Source organism: Erythrolamprus reginae, chromosome 2 (assembly GCF_031021105.1).
Source record: "Erythrolamprus reginae isolate rEryReg1 chromosome 2, rEryReg1.hap1, whole genome shotgun sequence".
Classification (NCBI taxonomy): Eukaryota; Metazoa; Chordata; class Lepidosauria; order Squamata; family Dipsadidae; genus Erythrolamprus; species Erythrolamprus reginae.
The window spans coordinates 318,599,186-318,616,155 of NC_091951.1; the positions used below are offsets into that span (position 1 = coordinate 318,599,186).

Genomic DNA, 16,970 nt, shown 5'->3' on the forward strand with positions numbered 1-16,970 from the left:
AAACCCCTCTCTCTTCCTCCCTTTCGCTCTATTTCTCCCTCTTTCTCTCTTTTCCTTCCTTCCCTTCTTTCTCTCTCTCCATCCCTCTTTCTTTCTTCCTCTCTTTTTTGCTCTCTTTCTCTCTCCCTCCTTCCCTTCCTCTATGTCTTTCTCTCTCCCTTGCTCTCTCTCTCTCTCTGTCTCTCTTGCTATCTCTTTCTTGCTTTTTTCTCTCTCTCTTGCTCTCTCTCTCTTTCACTGTCTTGCTATATGTCTCTTTCTTTCTCTTTGCCTCTCTTGCTATCTCTCTTTCTTTCTCTCTCTTTCTCTCTCTGTCTCTCTTGCTATGTCTCTCTTTCTCTCTCTCTCTGTGCCTCTCTTGCTAAGTCTCTCTTTTTCTCTTGCTATGTCTCTCTTTCTTTTTCTCTCTCTGCCTCTCTTGCTATGTCTCTCTTTCTCTATCTCTCTTTCTCTGCCTCTCTTTCTTGCTCTGTCTCTCTTTCTCTGCCTCTCTTGCTATGTCTCTCTTTCTCTCTCTCTCTGCCTCTCTTATATGTCTCTCTTTCTTTCTCTCTCTCTCTCAGCTGACTGCAAGCGGGAGCCCTGACGGCGGCAGCTGGACGTGCTGCTGGACACCGTATATGCCAGGCCCGCAGCGCCAGCATGTACGACGTCCAGAAGCACGCCCAACCGCCACCGTCAGGGCTCCCGCTTGCAGTCAGCTGAGAGAGAGAGAGAGAGAGCGCTCCCTCTCGCTGCCGCCATCTCCCCGCGACTGCCTGCGGCCGTTGCGGCCGCCCCCCCCCCCCGCTCCCATTGCCAGTGCCCTCCCGCCAGGCCACAAAGGACACTTGCCATCGACGCCAGAGAAGCTCCAGCTGGGCGGGGCGCTGCCGGTACTTCCGTCCTGGGGCTCCCGCTCGCAGCTGTCAACCGGCTCCTGCTCGATGCCGCGGTTTTCGGCGCTCTCCTGCTGGGCCCCAAAGAAGGAAGGCGGGAAAAAGGTGCAAAGAATGGAGCTCTCCTTCTTCCTGCCTTCCTTCTTTGGGGCCCAGCAGGAGAGCGCCAAAAACCGCGGCATCGAGCAGGAGCCAGGGGACAGCTGCGAGCGGGAGCCCCAGGACGGAAGTACCGGCAGCGCCCCGCCCAGCTGGAGCTTGGCGGCACACCTGGCCATGTCTCACGGCACACTAGTGTGCCGCGGCACACCGGTTGGGAAACGCTGATGTATAGGATAGTACAGTAGTAGGTTATATAAAATGTATATACAGTGATACCTTGTCTTACGAACTTAATTGGTTCGGGGACGAGGTTCGTAAGGTGAAAAGTTTGTAAGACGAAACATTGTTTCCCATAGGAATCAATGTAAAAGCAAATAATGCGTGCAAACCCATTAGGAAAATCCAAACTTTAAAGCTTAAAGAAAAAGCAGGCGTACAAAGTGAAGGCTAACAGACTGGAGATGGACAGCAAGGAGAAGCGAGGAATGGAGGTCCTAACGAAGGCTAACACCACCCCAAATCTCTCCCAAAATCGCCCCTTCAAAACCTTCCTACGTTGCTCCAAATTCCCCCAAAACTCGCCACTCCAAAAGCTTCCTATCTTGGCCCAAATTCCCCAAATCGCCACTCCAAAAGCTTCCCATCTTGCCCCAAATTCCTCCAAAAATCGGTCCTCCAGCCGCTTCCTATGCCAGCTAAATTGAGGTTCTAACGAAGGCAAATGGAGTGAAGAAAGGCAGCAAGGAGAAACGAGGCATTTTGAAAGGAGAGGTGAGTTTGGAAGACTTCGGAAGTGATTTGGGGTGGCTTAGGAAGCTTTTGGAGTGGCGATTTTGGGGGGAATTTGGGGCAAGATGGGAAGCTTTTGGAATGGCAGTGACAGTCACAAGGCAGCAGAATCCCTTTGGCAGTCAGAGAGCGCATGCGCAGTACGAGAGCACAGGCGCAGTAAGAGAGCCCACAGACCCGGGCTCAGGTTCGTAAGGCCGAAAGGGTTTTTAAGACGAGGCAAAGAAATCTTAAAGCCCGGGTTCGTATCTCAAAACGTTCGTATGACGAGGGGTTCGTAAGACGAGATATCCCTGTACAAATGTACTATATATGTACATTTATGTATATAAATGTATTATAACTGGGGGAAAAAAATCAATGTCCTTCTTTAAAATGTGCTTTCATAACATAAATCAACAGCTCTAGGCTTTGGATACTACAAAGTTCCCAAAGTACAGCACAACAAATAAAGCAGTACTTAATTTACATTATATAAATATGTATGTATGTATGGTATGTATGTATGTATGTATGTATGTATGTATGTATGTATGTCACTAGATACAAGGCCCTTACAAGGCAGAGCCCCAGGTTCAAAACCCAGAAAGGGTGTGGCTACCTGATAAGGGCATATAAGCCCGAAATAGATCTATAGTAGTCTTACTTCCTTTTCTTTACAGCAAAATACATGCATACATACATACATACATACATACATACATACATACATACATACATATATATATACTGATCAAAAAATAAAGGGAATACTCAAATATCACATCCTAGATCAGAATGAATGTAATATTCTCATTGAATACTTGGAGTTATATTCTGTTGTTTAAGTGTTCACTTTATTTTTTTGAGCAGTGTACACACACACATACATACTGTATATGACAGTCCGAAGCCATTTTATTTGGGAGTTTAGGCCACACTTTATATTATTCTAATATGCATCTAATATTCTAATATGCATTTTTTTTACTGGGGGGAAATGGGAGGGGGAATTGTATGAGGCTGTGAGTATGTAGCCATAACAAATTATTTATAGAAAACCAAGATCATCCTTTGTCTCTGTACTCTGCACCTGCATGGAAGGAGATGGTTGAACATTATAGCAATAAAATATTGGATCACATGATGGATTTGTGGGTGTGGGGCAAGGACTTGAATTTTCAACTGGGTGGTGAATTATGGGGGGACTTCAGATTTGGGTTTCACTCAGATGTGCCAGCATAGTTCTATTAATAAATTGGAACTTTAAGGAATCCTTTGCCTTGGACTTGATTTAATTTTGGGTACTATTTGGAACCCTAACATTATAATAATTAAAGACTATAATGTGAAAAATTGTATTTAAATAGTGATATATTTGTTTGACTCATTCTAAAGGATGCAAAATAATTGATCAATGATATCTTCTTGAATATGGAAGTTGAAATATTCAATAGAGCCGGGGTGGCGCAGCAGGTAGAGTGCTGTACTGCAGGCCACTGAAGCTGACTGTAGATCTGTAGGTCAGCAGTTCAAGTCTCATTACAGGCTCAAGGTTGACTCAGCTTTCCATCCTTCCGAGGTGGGTAAAATGAAGACCCAGATTGTGGGGGCAATATGCTGGCTCTGTTAAAAAGTGCTATTGCTAACATGTTGTAAGCCGCCCTGAGTCTAAGGAGAAGGGCGGCATAAAAATTGAATAAATAAATAAATAAATAAATAAATAAATATACTAATTTTGGAATAAGCCTTATTCAAATCTGTTTATTCTAAAACATATAAATTGCCATATTTAAGGTACATATTTTATTAGAATGTGAAGCTACAACGTGGGATAAATAGGGTGCATGACATTCAGACTTACATAACTGATTTTCTTTTAAGAACCATTGTGGTTGAAATTCTGGGTTTGTAAAAACAATCAAAACAAATTTGCACCTTCTCTAATTTCCAAACAACATGAAGCTGTGATTGATTGTAAACATTTAGGATGGAAGAAGAAAGAAAATAAAGATATTATGGCTCAGGTATGATAAATGAACCTGGATAATGCAATTTGTTTTGCTCTAACATAATTTATAAACCCATAAACCCACTATTGCTTGTTCAACAAAGTATTGTTAATACTAATTGAACATTACATACAAATAAAACTATATTGTCATGGATACCTATTTCCATAATGGCAAATAATATAAAGCATAAAGTCAAAATATAAACATTCAATTAGACAAATATTCATGATTCTGAGTTAAGAGATTATGCACACAGTCAAATGCCTTTGTACTACATTCAATTTTTTTATGAGACAGATGTTTTTGTTTGTTTTTCAATTTGTACTTCTACTTCATTAATTGTCCAATAAATTATTTCAGGTTTTTACGTGAAGATAATTAAAAAATTCCCCAATTATTTTCTATTAACGTTTTGATGTGTTCTACTATAATAGTGGATTTACATCATGCTTCATTATCATGGCTTACAATCTGACTAGATTTTCTTTCATTCATTCCAGCTTTGACAACATTGTCGAATCTTGCCCCAATATTCCTTCTTTGAAAAAGTTAATATTAAGCACTGAGTAACTCATAAATTATTCTCTGAGATGAACAAAGAATGAGCTTAATTTTGTAACTTATTTTGTCTATTAAAGGTCTTTTATTATTTTATAGCAATCTGGAACTAAAATCCCATGATATATTAAATACATATATTGAAATATACAAGATTTATATTTATAATTTAATTTAACTTAATTTATTGTATTTCTATGCCGTCCAACTCCTGAAGGATTCTGGGCAGCTTACAACAGGATATAGAAAATACATTTAAAAACATCATAAAAGATTAAAAACAGTTAAAAATCAAATATTTATTTATATTTGGACTCTGGGTGGCTTACAATAAAAAAACAATTAAAAGACAGTTTAACAATACATTAATAGCTCTTAATGTAATTTAGAAGGCCCTTCCCTGTGGGCCTACCAAGCCACACTGTTTAGTGGACAGGACCCGGAGAAGACCAACTCTGTGGGATCTCCGAGACCGCCTTCTGCCCAGCGACCGATTAGGTCCCACAGAGTTGGCCTTCTCCGGGTCCCATCGACTAAACTATGTCGTTCGGCGGGTCCTAGGGAAAGAGCCTTCTCTGTGGCGGCTCCGACCCTCTGGAACCAGCTCCCCCCCTGAGATTAGAACTGCCCCCACCCTCCTTGCCTTTCGTAAACTCCTTAAAACCTACCTCTGCCATTAGGCATGGGGGAATTGAGACATCTCCCCCGGGCCTATACAATTAATGTATGGTATGTTTGTGCGTATGTCTGCTTTAATAATGGGTTTTTTAAATGTTTTTAAATTATTAGATTTGTCTTGAATTGTTTTATTGTTGTTGTGAGCCGCCCCGAGTCTACGGAGAGGGGGGCATACAAATCTAATAAATAAATAAATAAATAAATAAATAAATAAATAAATAAATAAATAAATAAATAAATAAATAAATAAATAAATAAATAAATAAATAAATAAATAAATAAATAAATAAATAAATCTTACCAGTCGCTGGGAACTATGAGGTAGAAGGCGGTCTCGAAGATAACCTAGCTCTGAGCCATGTAGGGCTTTAAAGGTAATAACTAATAACTTGAATTGAGCCCAAAGACCAATAGAGAGCCAGGCAGCTCACGGAGGATTGATGTAATGTGAGTGCACCTAGCTGCATTCTGAACCAAGTGTAGTAATCACTAGCACAGCTGAAACTGAACCAACACTCTTCAGGAGTATCCCCATGTAGAGTGTGTTGCAATAATCCAACCGTGAGGTGATAAGGGCATGAGTGACTGTGAAGAAAGCCTCCTGATCCAAGTAGGGTTGCAATTGGTGTACCAGACAAACCAATGCAACCCCCCACCCCAGCCACAGCTGTTAGATGTTGGTCTAATCTTAGTTGTGGCTCTAGGAGGCCACCCAAATTGCAGACCCATTCTCAGGGAGACAATTTCTCTTCCCCAAGACCCAGGTATGGACAGTCTTTAGGAGGCAGTATCCACAGCCACTCGGTCTTGTCTTGGTTAAGTCTGAGCCTGTTAACTCCCATCCAGACCCTCACAGGCTCCAGGCACCAGCACATCTGGTCTATTGCTTCACTGAATTGACATGGGGTGGAGATATACAACTGGGTGTCATCAGTATGTTGCTGATACTTCACCCCAAATCATTGGATGACCTCATCCAGGGGTTTCATGTAGATATTAAATAAGAGGGGAGAGAGGACCAAGCTCTGAGGCACTCTGCAAACAAGGAATCTAGGGGTGAACCCCTGTTCTCCTGCCAATACTGACTGTGAATGACCAGAGAGATAGGAAGAAAACCACCACAGCCCGGTGCCTCCCAGTTCCCTTAGTTGTCCCAGAAGGATACTCGTTCTAGGAATGACCCCTATCTCGGGCTCGCCAGAGATCATCCATCAGCATGACCAAAGGAGTTTTCATGCTAGTCAGGTCTGAAGCCAGATTGACAAGGTTCCAGACAATCCATTTCATCCAATGACTGTAGGAGTTGAAGTCCCACCACTTTTTCTACAACCTTTCCCACAAAGGGAAGGAGACTGGATGAAAGTTCTTTAATTCTGCTGGATCCAGGGAAAGCTTCTTGAAGAGGGGTCTCACCACTGCCTCCTTTAATGGTTGCGGGAAGGACCTCTCACTCAAGAATGTGTTAATTAAAGCCTGAAGCCAGCCCTGTGTCATCTCCCTGTTGGCCAAAACCAGCCAGCATGTGCGCGAGTCCAACAAACAAGTGGAGGAACTCATCGCTCCCACAGCCTTGTCTACTTCTTCAGGAGTCAGAGGCTCAAATTCATCCCACATAATAGGACTGTGACCTGTCCCTGTCATCTGGGTCGGAACTGCCCAATCAAAGTCCAGGTCCATCCGAATCTGAGCAACTTGATCTGACAGAAACTGTGCAAACTCCTCAGTTCTACCCTGCAGGGGCTCCTCCATTCCCTGTACATTAAGGAGGGAACGAGTCACCATAGGTAGGGCAGCTGGGCATGAATCAGCAGATACAGTAAGTGCAGAAAAATGTGAACATTTTGCTGCCTGTATCGCCACTAAATAAGTCCTAATAAAGACTCTTAAAAGAGTTTGGTCAGACTTTGCGTTACTGGTCCTCCAGCATCACTCTAGTCGTCTCTGTTGGAGCTTCATCTCCCAGAGCTTCTTTGTAAACCAGGGACCTTTCCTTGATTCATTGCCGTGGAGAAATCACAAAGACACAATCTGGTCTAATGCCCCTGATGCTGCCCTATTCCAGGCAGCCACCAGGGACTCAGTCGGATTGTGGACTAAGGAGTCCAGTCCCACCCCAAGATCCTTCTGGAGCTTTAATCAGCTCCGTTTCCCTGCGGTGGGGGAGTAGCGTCCTAAAGTCTAACCTCAGCAGGAAATGAGCTGACCATGACACGGGAAAAGAATCTATACCCCTTAATTCCAGATAAACTCTCCACTGCCCCCAGAGGAACATCAGGTCAAGTGTGTTGTGCACACACACACACACCCAATGAGTCAGATCTGAACTACTTGGGTCAGGTCCATGGTTGTCGTGAAAGCCATACAATAAAAATAAAATAAAAATGGTAACACCAAAAAATGTTTAAAAAACCCATTGTGATTATTACATTATTAAATTATCATACCTTCCAAAGGATCCTTATTCAAACCCAGTTGACTTATGATATATCTAGGGATGTCAGTTTTAATGCCTTGCCCCTCTTTTGCATGACCTTCTGCAGCTTCCAAAAGATAGTAAAATTCTTCAGGATCAAATTCCTAATGGAAAAGGAAGAAAACATGAATTGGATATTTCACCCTTCCCCAGTAGACGTTAACGTACTTCTTCCTGCAGGCAAAGAACCATTTCTGTTTTATGTTTGCTATTATAATTATATTATAAATATATTACAATTCTTTATAAAAACAACTTTATGTGTAGCAATTCCACATGCTATAAACACTATAATTGCTATACGTATGCATGTTTGTTTTGCAATGGAGAGTGAGGAGGAAAAATTGGAATTAAACTTTTCTACTCACAAAAAAGTCTTCAATTTATTTAAAAAGTAACTTCTAAAAATTTGGATACACAGGACCCATGCACGGGAACATCAAAGGTCTACTGGATAAAACTGAAAGGAAGACTGGAATATCTCAAAGGAATATGGAGGACTACCATATTCCATAATATGAAAAAGCAACTTACTAAGGGAATCTATCCTGTGCATACTGCATTTATGCAGCCTGTGGGGTCCTTGTTGCTGTGGGGTCCTTGTTGCTCTCTGATATGGCTGTTTTCTTACAGATGTGCATGGATGATGTCACTTAGTTTGGTAATGAATTGTTTATGGACCGTAAAGCATCTGTTACAAGGCTATGTACTCATACAGAATTACCTGTAAACCCTAAAGTCTAAAATATAACAGTGAATTATATGAAATTTGATTAAGTGTTATTTTAACATTCGCCACATTACCTGATGATTAAATTTCTTTGTTCCTTAGAGTTATTCAATCCAATTGGTGTAGTTTTTAAATAGATATGTAATTTCAATGTTGTATTCATTCTCTAAAATTATTGTGCATTTTTTCTTTGCCAAATTTTAAACATATTTCTTAGTAGAAATGGTATGTGTAACAGACTTCAATGCTATCATAAGCATGTACACAGTTATATTCCTGATGCATTACAGGATATAAGTAATATGATTTGTCTCCAATATTAGCCAGACATGATCTGCTTCTGACATGATCTGGTTCTTAACCAAAGGCCCAAATGTTTTTAAAGGTACTGTCATGTTTTTAAGGAATGTATGAGGACATTGAGAGATTCATAACCTCCTCACTGATACTACCAGACATTTGTCAGACCCTAAAGAGCCTGCAGATCCATTTTTTTTGAACAATTATTAGATATCTATTAAATCAGAAGTGATAAAAGTGCCCTATGTTTAGCCAGATCCAAGAATAGTCCTCTCATCATTATTAATACATGAAGTTGCTCACTTTATTGGACAGCTATATATTTAATGCTATTTAAGTTTAATCAATATATGAACATGTATGTTTATGATTTATATGCTATACTTGACTAGCTATCAAAGTTATCTAAAGTAAATATAATCTTACCAAACATTCAAGTAAACGAGCAGGGCGTGCAATGACAATAAGTATTTTTCGGACAAGCTGCTTAATAAATGCCAGTTCTCCACTTTCTGATCGTTCTTGGGCCTGTTAAATAAGTATAATCTTGATATTAAACATGGACACAAGGAAAAAGTAATATGATAGACTAAATATAATGAATTAAATAAACTTTACTATTTCACATAATCATTTCAACAATCTGAACAATAAAGAAAACCAATATATTTATAAGTAAGCAATTACTGTTTAGCATAAATTATTAACTGATGTTTACCATTTATAATTTGTTTGACTTCTATAGGAAATAACTAACTAAAGAGACAAACATCATAGCCCAAATTAACAATGAAAGCTAGAGAAGAAGTTATGGAAACAGACATCATGTGGAAGGAGCCCTACTGATTTAATCAATTAGGGCAGTTTTACCACAATGTAAAAGAAAATTTGGATGTGGCCCCCAAAACACCTTTAAATTTAGAGAAGTAACAATAAATGAATGATCTAAGTGAGATAAATGGGAAAATACATTATATATTCTGGACTGACTTATATCCAAAACTGAGTTGCAAGTAGACTTCCAGAAGTCTAATACTGCAAATGAAAAAACAAAAACCCACCCCAATCCCAACCATATTTTTCCCCCTAGGTGAAATATTCCTACATCCTTTGTTCATATCTCAAGAAGACACCTTTTTTGCTTCACTTCAAAGCAGTTGTAGGGTAAAGTTCAAATCCCATACACTACTTACAGTCTACAATGGTGGAAAATTATTTGTATGTGGAATTGAATTAAACAGTCTACAAGTCACTCCTAGACATCTGATTTTAAAACACTTGTATAGTTTATGCATAAAAAGTTTGCACATATTTATAATTAAGATGAAAGTAATAACAGATTTTGAATAGATTTAATTAGTTTTTAATTCAGCTTTTCCAAGCATTAGTTAATTATAATAATAGAAGAAATGGATCAATCATTTTGTCAAAATATCAGATATCAGTCTACTAAATGCTACATATCCAATATTGGTATCAAAAGGCTGACACGAAACACTAGGTGAAACCATAAACAAAGCTTTTGTGGAAAAAAATGCCAGCAATAAAACTCAGTTAACCTTGACCTGAAAACTCCTGAAATGTCAGCTAAACAAAACTGTTCAGATGCCTTGTGACTTCCCTAGGCCATGCATTGCAATCACAATGTGCCAAGCAGCAGGGGACACAGCCATCTACTGAATGTCACAGCTGGGGACCGACTGAAATGCATCACCAAAATACTAAACTCTATTCCCACAGTCTAGTTCCAAAAACAGCAGGCTTTCCTGCAAGGCTACATGGTTGAGAAGCACAGTAAATCAGACAGAAAATAGAGGATACATAAATGAAAACCATAAAAGTGCCATTTGATTCTAAAGATACTGTTTATAAACGTGCTTGGGAATCAATGGTAAACCTATCCATAAATTAAGAATATCAAAATCATTCCATTGAATTAAAGAATTAGGTAAAAACTAAAGCGTTATTTAAATATCTGCTTCTCCTTACTGATTTATCACATAAAACCATATTTTTTTTGCAAATAGTTGTTTACAGTGAACCCTCGATCATCGCGAGGGTTCCGTTCCAGGACCCCAAGCGATGATCGATTTTTCGCGAAGTAGCGGTGCGGAAGTAAAAACACCATCTGCGCATGTGCAGATGGTGTTTTTACTTCCACCGCCGCCCGCCCTTCGCCCGCCCACCCCGTTGCTCGCGCCTGGGGTTTCCTGGGGAGCGGAGCCGGGGTGTCCCCAAGTGCGCGCGCATTGCTGGGGCCGCTTCCCAGCTGGGGAGCGGATCTGGGGTTTCCCCAAGCGCGCGTGCGTTGCTGGGGCCGCTCCCCAGCTGGGGAGCGAAGCCGGGGGTTCTCCAAGCACGCACGCGTTGCTGGGGCCGCTCCCCAGCTGGGGAGCGAAGCCGGGGGTTCTCCAAGCGCGCGCGTTGCTGGGGCCGCTCCCCAGCTGGGGAGCGAAGCCGGGGGTTCTCCAAGCGCGTGCGCGTTGCTGGGGCCGCTCCCCAGCTGGGGAGCGGATCTGGGGTTTCCCCAAGCGCGCGCGCGTTGCTGGGGCCGCTCCCCAGCTGGGGAGCGGATCTGGGGTTTCCCCAAGCGCGCGCGCGCGCGTTGCTGGGGCCGCTTCCCAGCTGGGGAGTGGCCCCAGCAACGCGCGCGCGCTTGGAGAAACCCTGGCTCCGCTCCCCAGCTGGGGAGCGGCCCCAGCAACGCGCGCGCGCTTGGGGAAACCCCAGATCCGCTCAGCTGGGAAGCGGAGCTAGGTTGCCCCAAGCTCGCGCGCGCCGCCCGCCCGCCCACGCTGTTGCCGGCTCCGCTTCCCAGCTGGGAAGCGGAGCTAGGCTGCCCCAAGCTCGCGCGCGCCGCCCGCCCACGCTGTTGCCGGCTCTGCTTCCCAGCTGGGAAGCGGAGCTAGGCTGCCCCAAGCTCGCGCGCGCCGCCCGCCCGCCCACGCTGTTGCCGGCTCCGCTTCCCAGCTGGGAAGCGGAGCTAAGGTGCCCCAAGCTCGCGCTCCAGCCCACCGCCGCTGGGGTCTTATCGGGGCAAGAGGGGGAAGACCCAGGGAAGCCTCTGCCCGGCGGGGAAACTCCACCATCTACGCATGCGTGGAAGGGCACGCATGCGCAGATGGTGGAGTTTACTTCCGGGTTGAAAACTAGCGAAATAGCCCTTTCGCGATCCTTGAGGACGCGAAACTCGAGGGTTCACTGTACATTGTACTGAAATGGGTAACATAGACTCATTTGTCTATAAAACACAGAAACAATTATTCCGATCTGTCAAATACACTGACATGCAAAATACTTCCAAAATTATGAAACCTTCATACATCTAAAGGGTATTAAATAGCAGAGTAATTTACAATGATTCCATGCCAAAGAAAGATCTTGAAAAACTGTGATGGAATCAATTATCTACTGCCCAAACTTTTTCTGTTTACTTCTGGGGAAAAAAACCCTTGCCTACAAAAAAAAGCAGAGCTAGTCCAGACTGTCATCAGAAGTAAGCAGTGACTTGAAGGCACAAAATAAATAAATAAACCTTGCTTAGCAATTTATTAGACCTCGATTGATTATACCTCTTGTAAGAGCTTATCCAATTTGTGCTGTAATTCAAAGAAATATCGGGAGGTAATAAGACCCTGATGAGATTTATCCAGGCAATCACGGCCCAGTTCAATGATCTGATGGTGGGTGAAGCTGAGCACTCCATCTGCCAAGGGAAGGATGTTCTCGGGAGAATGGTTGGTGATAATCTCTTGAAGCCTTTCTTCCATCTGAGCAGTAGCCTGTATAATATATGTTTTATAGACTTAATCAAGGTATTAATGAACTTAAGCTTCTCAATCAAAATTTGCAGAAAAGCAAATGCAAAAACAAAAAAAATATATTTTAAATTATAAATAAAACTTTGAACTTAATCAGACATTAATAACAGAGCTCTAAAGGAACTCCCAAAAATTAAAATCATATTTAAAATATAACCCTATATAGTAGGAATTGTACATACGGACACTATACATGGACTTATTGATACCAGATACATTTTTCTGCTATGTAAAATAAGGAATACAAGCATAAAAGTCAAAAGTTGCTACTTTACATTTTCTAGAACTTAAAATAACAAAGCTAATTGGGATTATTTTAATCTAAAACACAAAAACACTGTTTTTCCATATGGTTTTCTTGTGAAATTAACATTAGGTACAATTTATATTCTTTATTACCTTAGGAAACCTTTCTTTGTACACATGGTTCATCATAATAATTTCATGATCACAACAGGCAGGAGGACGTCCAGGACTGCAAGAAAGAAATTAACCCTTGAATCTCATTCTAAATTAACTGAAAATTTATCATCCATGTTTTTCATTGACAGTCAGTTTATTATAAGTCACAATCTGCCCAAATAGTGGGTCCAGGTTCTATTTACTGTTCCAATCTGCCAACAATATCTTATTTTACTTGGTTTCTGTTTGATTGTCTATTTTTTTCTGTTTTTTATTAGCATACAGCATTATCTTTTTTAAAATGTACTTTTCCCTATATTTTCTCCTAAATGCTTTGCAGTTTTCTAAAACCTATTAATATGTTTTAATTTTATATTAATGGTGCCAAACTGTCTACACATTAGATAAAACAGAATATCTTCTAACAGTATTTCAATACATTCAAAACTATTATTAAGCAATTATTTCATGAATCATTCAATGCTCATATTATGAATAACCATGTTTGGAATATTTATATATTGATAAACAATTATTAATTTAGGAACTAGTAGGACAGAGGTATGCTGAAGCCAGCTCTGATATATTGTTTTTTATATTAAAGATCATAGCTAAGAAATGTTGTACTAAGAAAAACAAAAATTCTTAATAAGACTTCTGATATATCTTGTGTCATGTTCAGAGTAACACTTTAAGAGAAAAACTTTCAATCAAGATGAGTTACCTCTCAATATTCAAAATGACGTGTCTTGTGACCCTTTAAAATAGATGGATGGACTTCAGCTCCCAGAATTCCTTGGCCGACAAGATCCACCCATCTTAAAGTTGCCAACGTTGAGACTTACTGCCTAATATTATTACGGATATTAAAATGCTACAAGATGGGTTTGTTTTATTTTATTTATTCAATTTCTATAGCCGTCCAACTCAATGAAGTGGCTCTTATTCCAAGTATGATTAAAGGAGCAGTCAAACAACTATTCTCAAATACCAGTACAGTGATCCCTCGATTTTCGCGGGTTCAAACTTTGCGAAACGGCTATACCACGGTTTTTCAAAAAATATTAATTAAAAAATACTCCACGGTTTTTTCCACCCAATGACATCATACATAATCACCAAGAGTCATTTCTCTCTCTCTTTCTCTCTTTCTTGTCATTCTCTGCTTCAATCATTTTCTCATTTCTCTTTTTTTCTCCCCTTTTTTCTATCATTTTTCTCTCTCTCTCTCTACCTTCCACTCTCCCCCCTCTTGCTCTCTCTCTCTCTCTGGGAGAACGCCTGCCCCGCCTCTCCTGCAGCCCCCTCGCTGATAGCTGGGACGAAAGCGCTCTCAGCTAAGGGACTGTGAGAGGAGCGGGGCGGGCATTCTGAAAGCGCTCAGAGCGGCGAGCGGCCAAATGAGGAGGATAAGAAGCTGTAGCCGCCAGTGCTGCTGCAGGAGGACCCGTGTCCCAAGAAAGCTGGCGAGAGGGGTGGATCGGGCAGGTGGGGGTAGCGGCGAGGGGGCCGGAGGCGCTGGGGGGGGGGCGGCCGACATTCAAAACAATCTTTGTCGGCCTCCGCACTTTCGTCGCTCCCCGCCCTCAACTTCAAGCCCGGCTCCTTGCGCGGCCTTGGAAAAGGGTGCGTGGGGGTAGTTTTTGGCTGTCCATAGCCAAAAATGGTGTTTTTACTTCTGCATCTCTACTTCGCGGAAATTCGACTTTCGCGGGCAGTCTGGGAACGCAACCCCCATGAAATCGAGGGATCACTGTATAAGCATAGTAATATTCTCTGTGTGTATGTATTTAGATCATTTTTCACAAGTTCCTATACCCATGATACATGTCATGTTTCTGAACGGGAAAAAACCCTACCTGAGGCTTCTGGATCGTGGTCTCATTTGAGTGGTCCTGCATCTATTATCACTAGCAATACTTTCACTAGCACAGAAATGTTTAGATAAAAAATGAAGTTCGTCTGGTGTTGGCTGATACGGTAACTGGTGTAACTTTTCTTGGGAAGAACAGGATGACTGCAATAAATATGTGAAATATTAATTTGTATCACTAGTCAAGATAAAAATCTGATCTTCTCAATTATCAGCAAGCTTACAGTATATAAAGAAATTTCTTTTTACATATACATATTGTAAATGTACAATATTGCATTTCTAACATAATTTTCCATAACAACCAAAACATGTGCTAAATCAGAGCACTTGGAATTTAAATCCACAAATTTGAATGTTTGTTTCTTGAAAATTACTCATATTTATGATTTTGTTTAAAATATAACATTAAAAATTAGCTGTGAAAAAAGCTGTTAGCGAAAAATAGGTTTTCTCTTAATTACATGTTTACTATCTCATATATATTCTAGTGAAATAAACTTTGGTCAGTTTCAAATTGATGAGTATTCAGTGGAGAACAATCTCTTCAATGCGATCTCTCTGGAAACCTCTTACCAAAGCACTTCATTATAAGATTTTTCTAAAAGTTTTAAAATAGCAGAATTTGATAAAAATAAATAACCTAAGAATGGAAGAATACAAGTAATCATAATTTTTGTTTCTTTTTAATACTGTTCATCATAAAAATAAATATTAATCATTGAGTACTTAAAATAGTATTCCATGATACCTAAGAACCAAGCATTTTTTCCAATGAATATGATACATTATTAAAAGATGGATTAATTTCAGGGGCAGTACTAGTAATTCAAATTTGTCAATGGAAAAATGATTATATAATGGTTAATGCAACATTAAGTCTTGCATAGATAATAATTAGAAGAAGAATAATAATTTATTAGATTTGTATGCTGCCCCTCTCCGAAAACTCGGGGCGGCTCACAACAATAATAAAACAGTGTGACAATATAAACCAATCTAATATTAAAAAGCATCTAAAACCCCCATCATTTAAAAACCATGCAACACACGCATACCATACATAAAACTATAAAAGCCTGGGGGAGATGTCTCAATTCCCCCATGCCTGGCGATATAGGTGGGTCTTAAGTAATTTGCGAAAGACAAGGAGGGTGGGGGCAGTTCTGATCTCTGGGGGGAGTTGATTCCAGAGGGCCGGAGCCGCCACATAGAAGGCTCTTCCCCTGGGGCCTGCCAGACGACATTGTTTAGTCAATGGGACCCGGAGAAGGCCAAATCTGTGGGACCTTATCGGCCACTGGGATTCGTGCAGCAGAAGATGGTTCCTGAGGTATTCTGGTCCGATGCCATGTAGGGCTTTAAAGGTCATTACCAACACTTTGAATTGCGACCGGAAACTGATCAGCAGCCAATGCAAGCCACAGAATGTTGGAGAGATGTGGTCGAACCTAAATAACCCCACGATAACTCTCGTGGCCACATTCTGCATGATCTGAAGTTTTCGAACACTTTTCAAAGGTAGACCCATGTAGAGAGCGTTGCAGTAGTCGAACCTCGAGGTGATGAGGGTATGAGTGACTGTGAGCAATGACTCCCTGTCCAAATAGGGCCGCAACTGGTGCACCAGGCGGACCTGGAAAAACGCCCTCCTCGCCACAGCCGAAAGATGATGTTCCAATGTTAGTTGTGGATCGAGGAGGACGCCCAAGTTGTTGACCCTCTCCGAGGGGGGAAATAATTCCCCCCCCAGGGTAATGGACGGACAGATGGAATTGTCCTTGGGAGGCAAAACCCACAGCCACTCTGTCTTGTCAGGGTTGAGTTTGAGCTTGTTGACAACCATCCAGACCCCAACAGCCTCCAGGCACCGGCACATCACTTCCACTGCTTCGCTGACTGGACATGGGGTGGAGAGGTATAACTGGGTATTATTAGCATACTGATATCTCACCCCATGCCCTTGGATGATGTCAATCAATTCTCATCACTAAGACAGATCTTACCTTTTGTAATTTAAACAAAATATAATAATATAGTAATATAGTAATAAGTGGTAAAAATGTGCAAAATATTTTAAGTTCAAATTGTTTGGAAAGCAAAATACCTTGCTTTGACCTTGAAATATAGCTGTTCTGGTGCTATTCTGATCTTATTCAAAATGTTGGGTAAAAATGGTTTGACCTTGGAATGTGCTGCACACTTCTGACATTCTAATATAGAAATTTACATACCCAGTTATTGGATGTTCTAGCATCATCACTCAGTTTCTATCTACCTAGTAAAAAATATGATATAACCAGTCTCTCCAATGAAACATATCAACAGGTTTTTAGGTTTAAACTTCACAATATATATTCATATTCATATAT

General features: G+C 41.0%; 1 protein-coding gene across 6 annotated transcripts in view; it reads right to left on the reverse strand.

The window, feature by feature from the left end:
- MAST4 (microtubule associated serine/threonine kinase family member 4) overlaps positions 1 to 16,970 on the reverse strand; it is a 242,603-nt gene that overhangs the window by 51,764 nt on the left and 173,869 nt on the right. For all 6 annotated transcript variants that reach the window (XM_070743262.1, XM_070743260.1, XM_070743263.1 and 3 more), the window contains 5 exons: positions 14,585 to 14,742; positions 12,723 to 12,798; positions 12,075 to 12,284; positions 8,929 to 9,030; positions 7,444 to 7,576 (listed from right to left, as the gene is read on the reverse strand). In XM_070743262.1, coding sequence (XP_070599363.1) covers positions 7,444 to 7,576; positions 8,929 to 9,030; positions 12,075 to 12,284; positions 12,723 to 12,798; positions 14,585 to 14,742 — 679 coding nt within the window. The remainder of the gene's footprint in view (positions 1 to 7,443; positions 7,577 to 8,928; positions 9,031 to 12,074; positions 12,285 to 12,722; positions 12,799 to 14,584; positions 14,743 to 16,970) is intronic.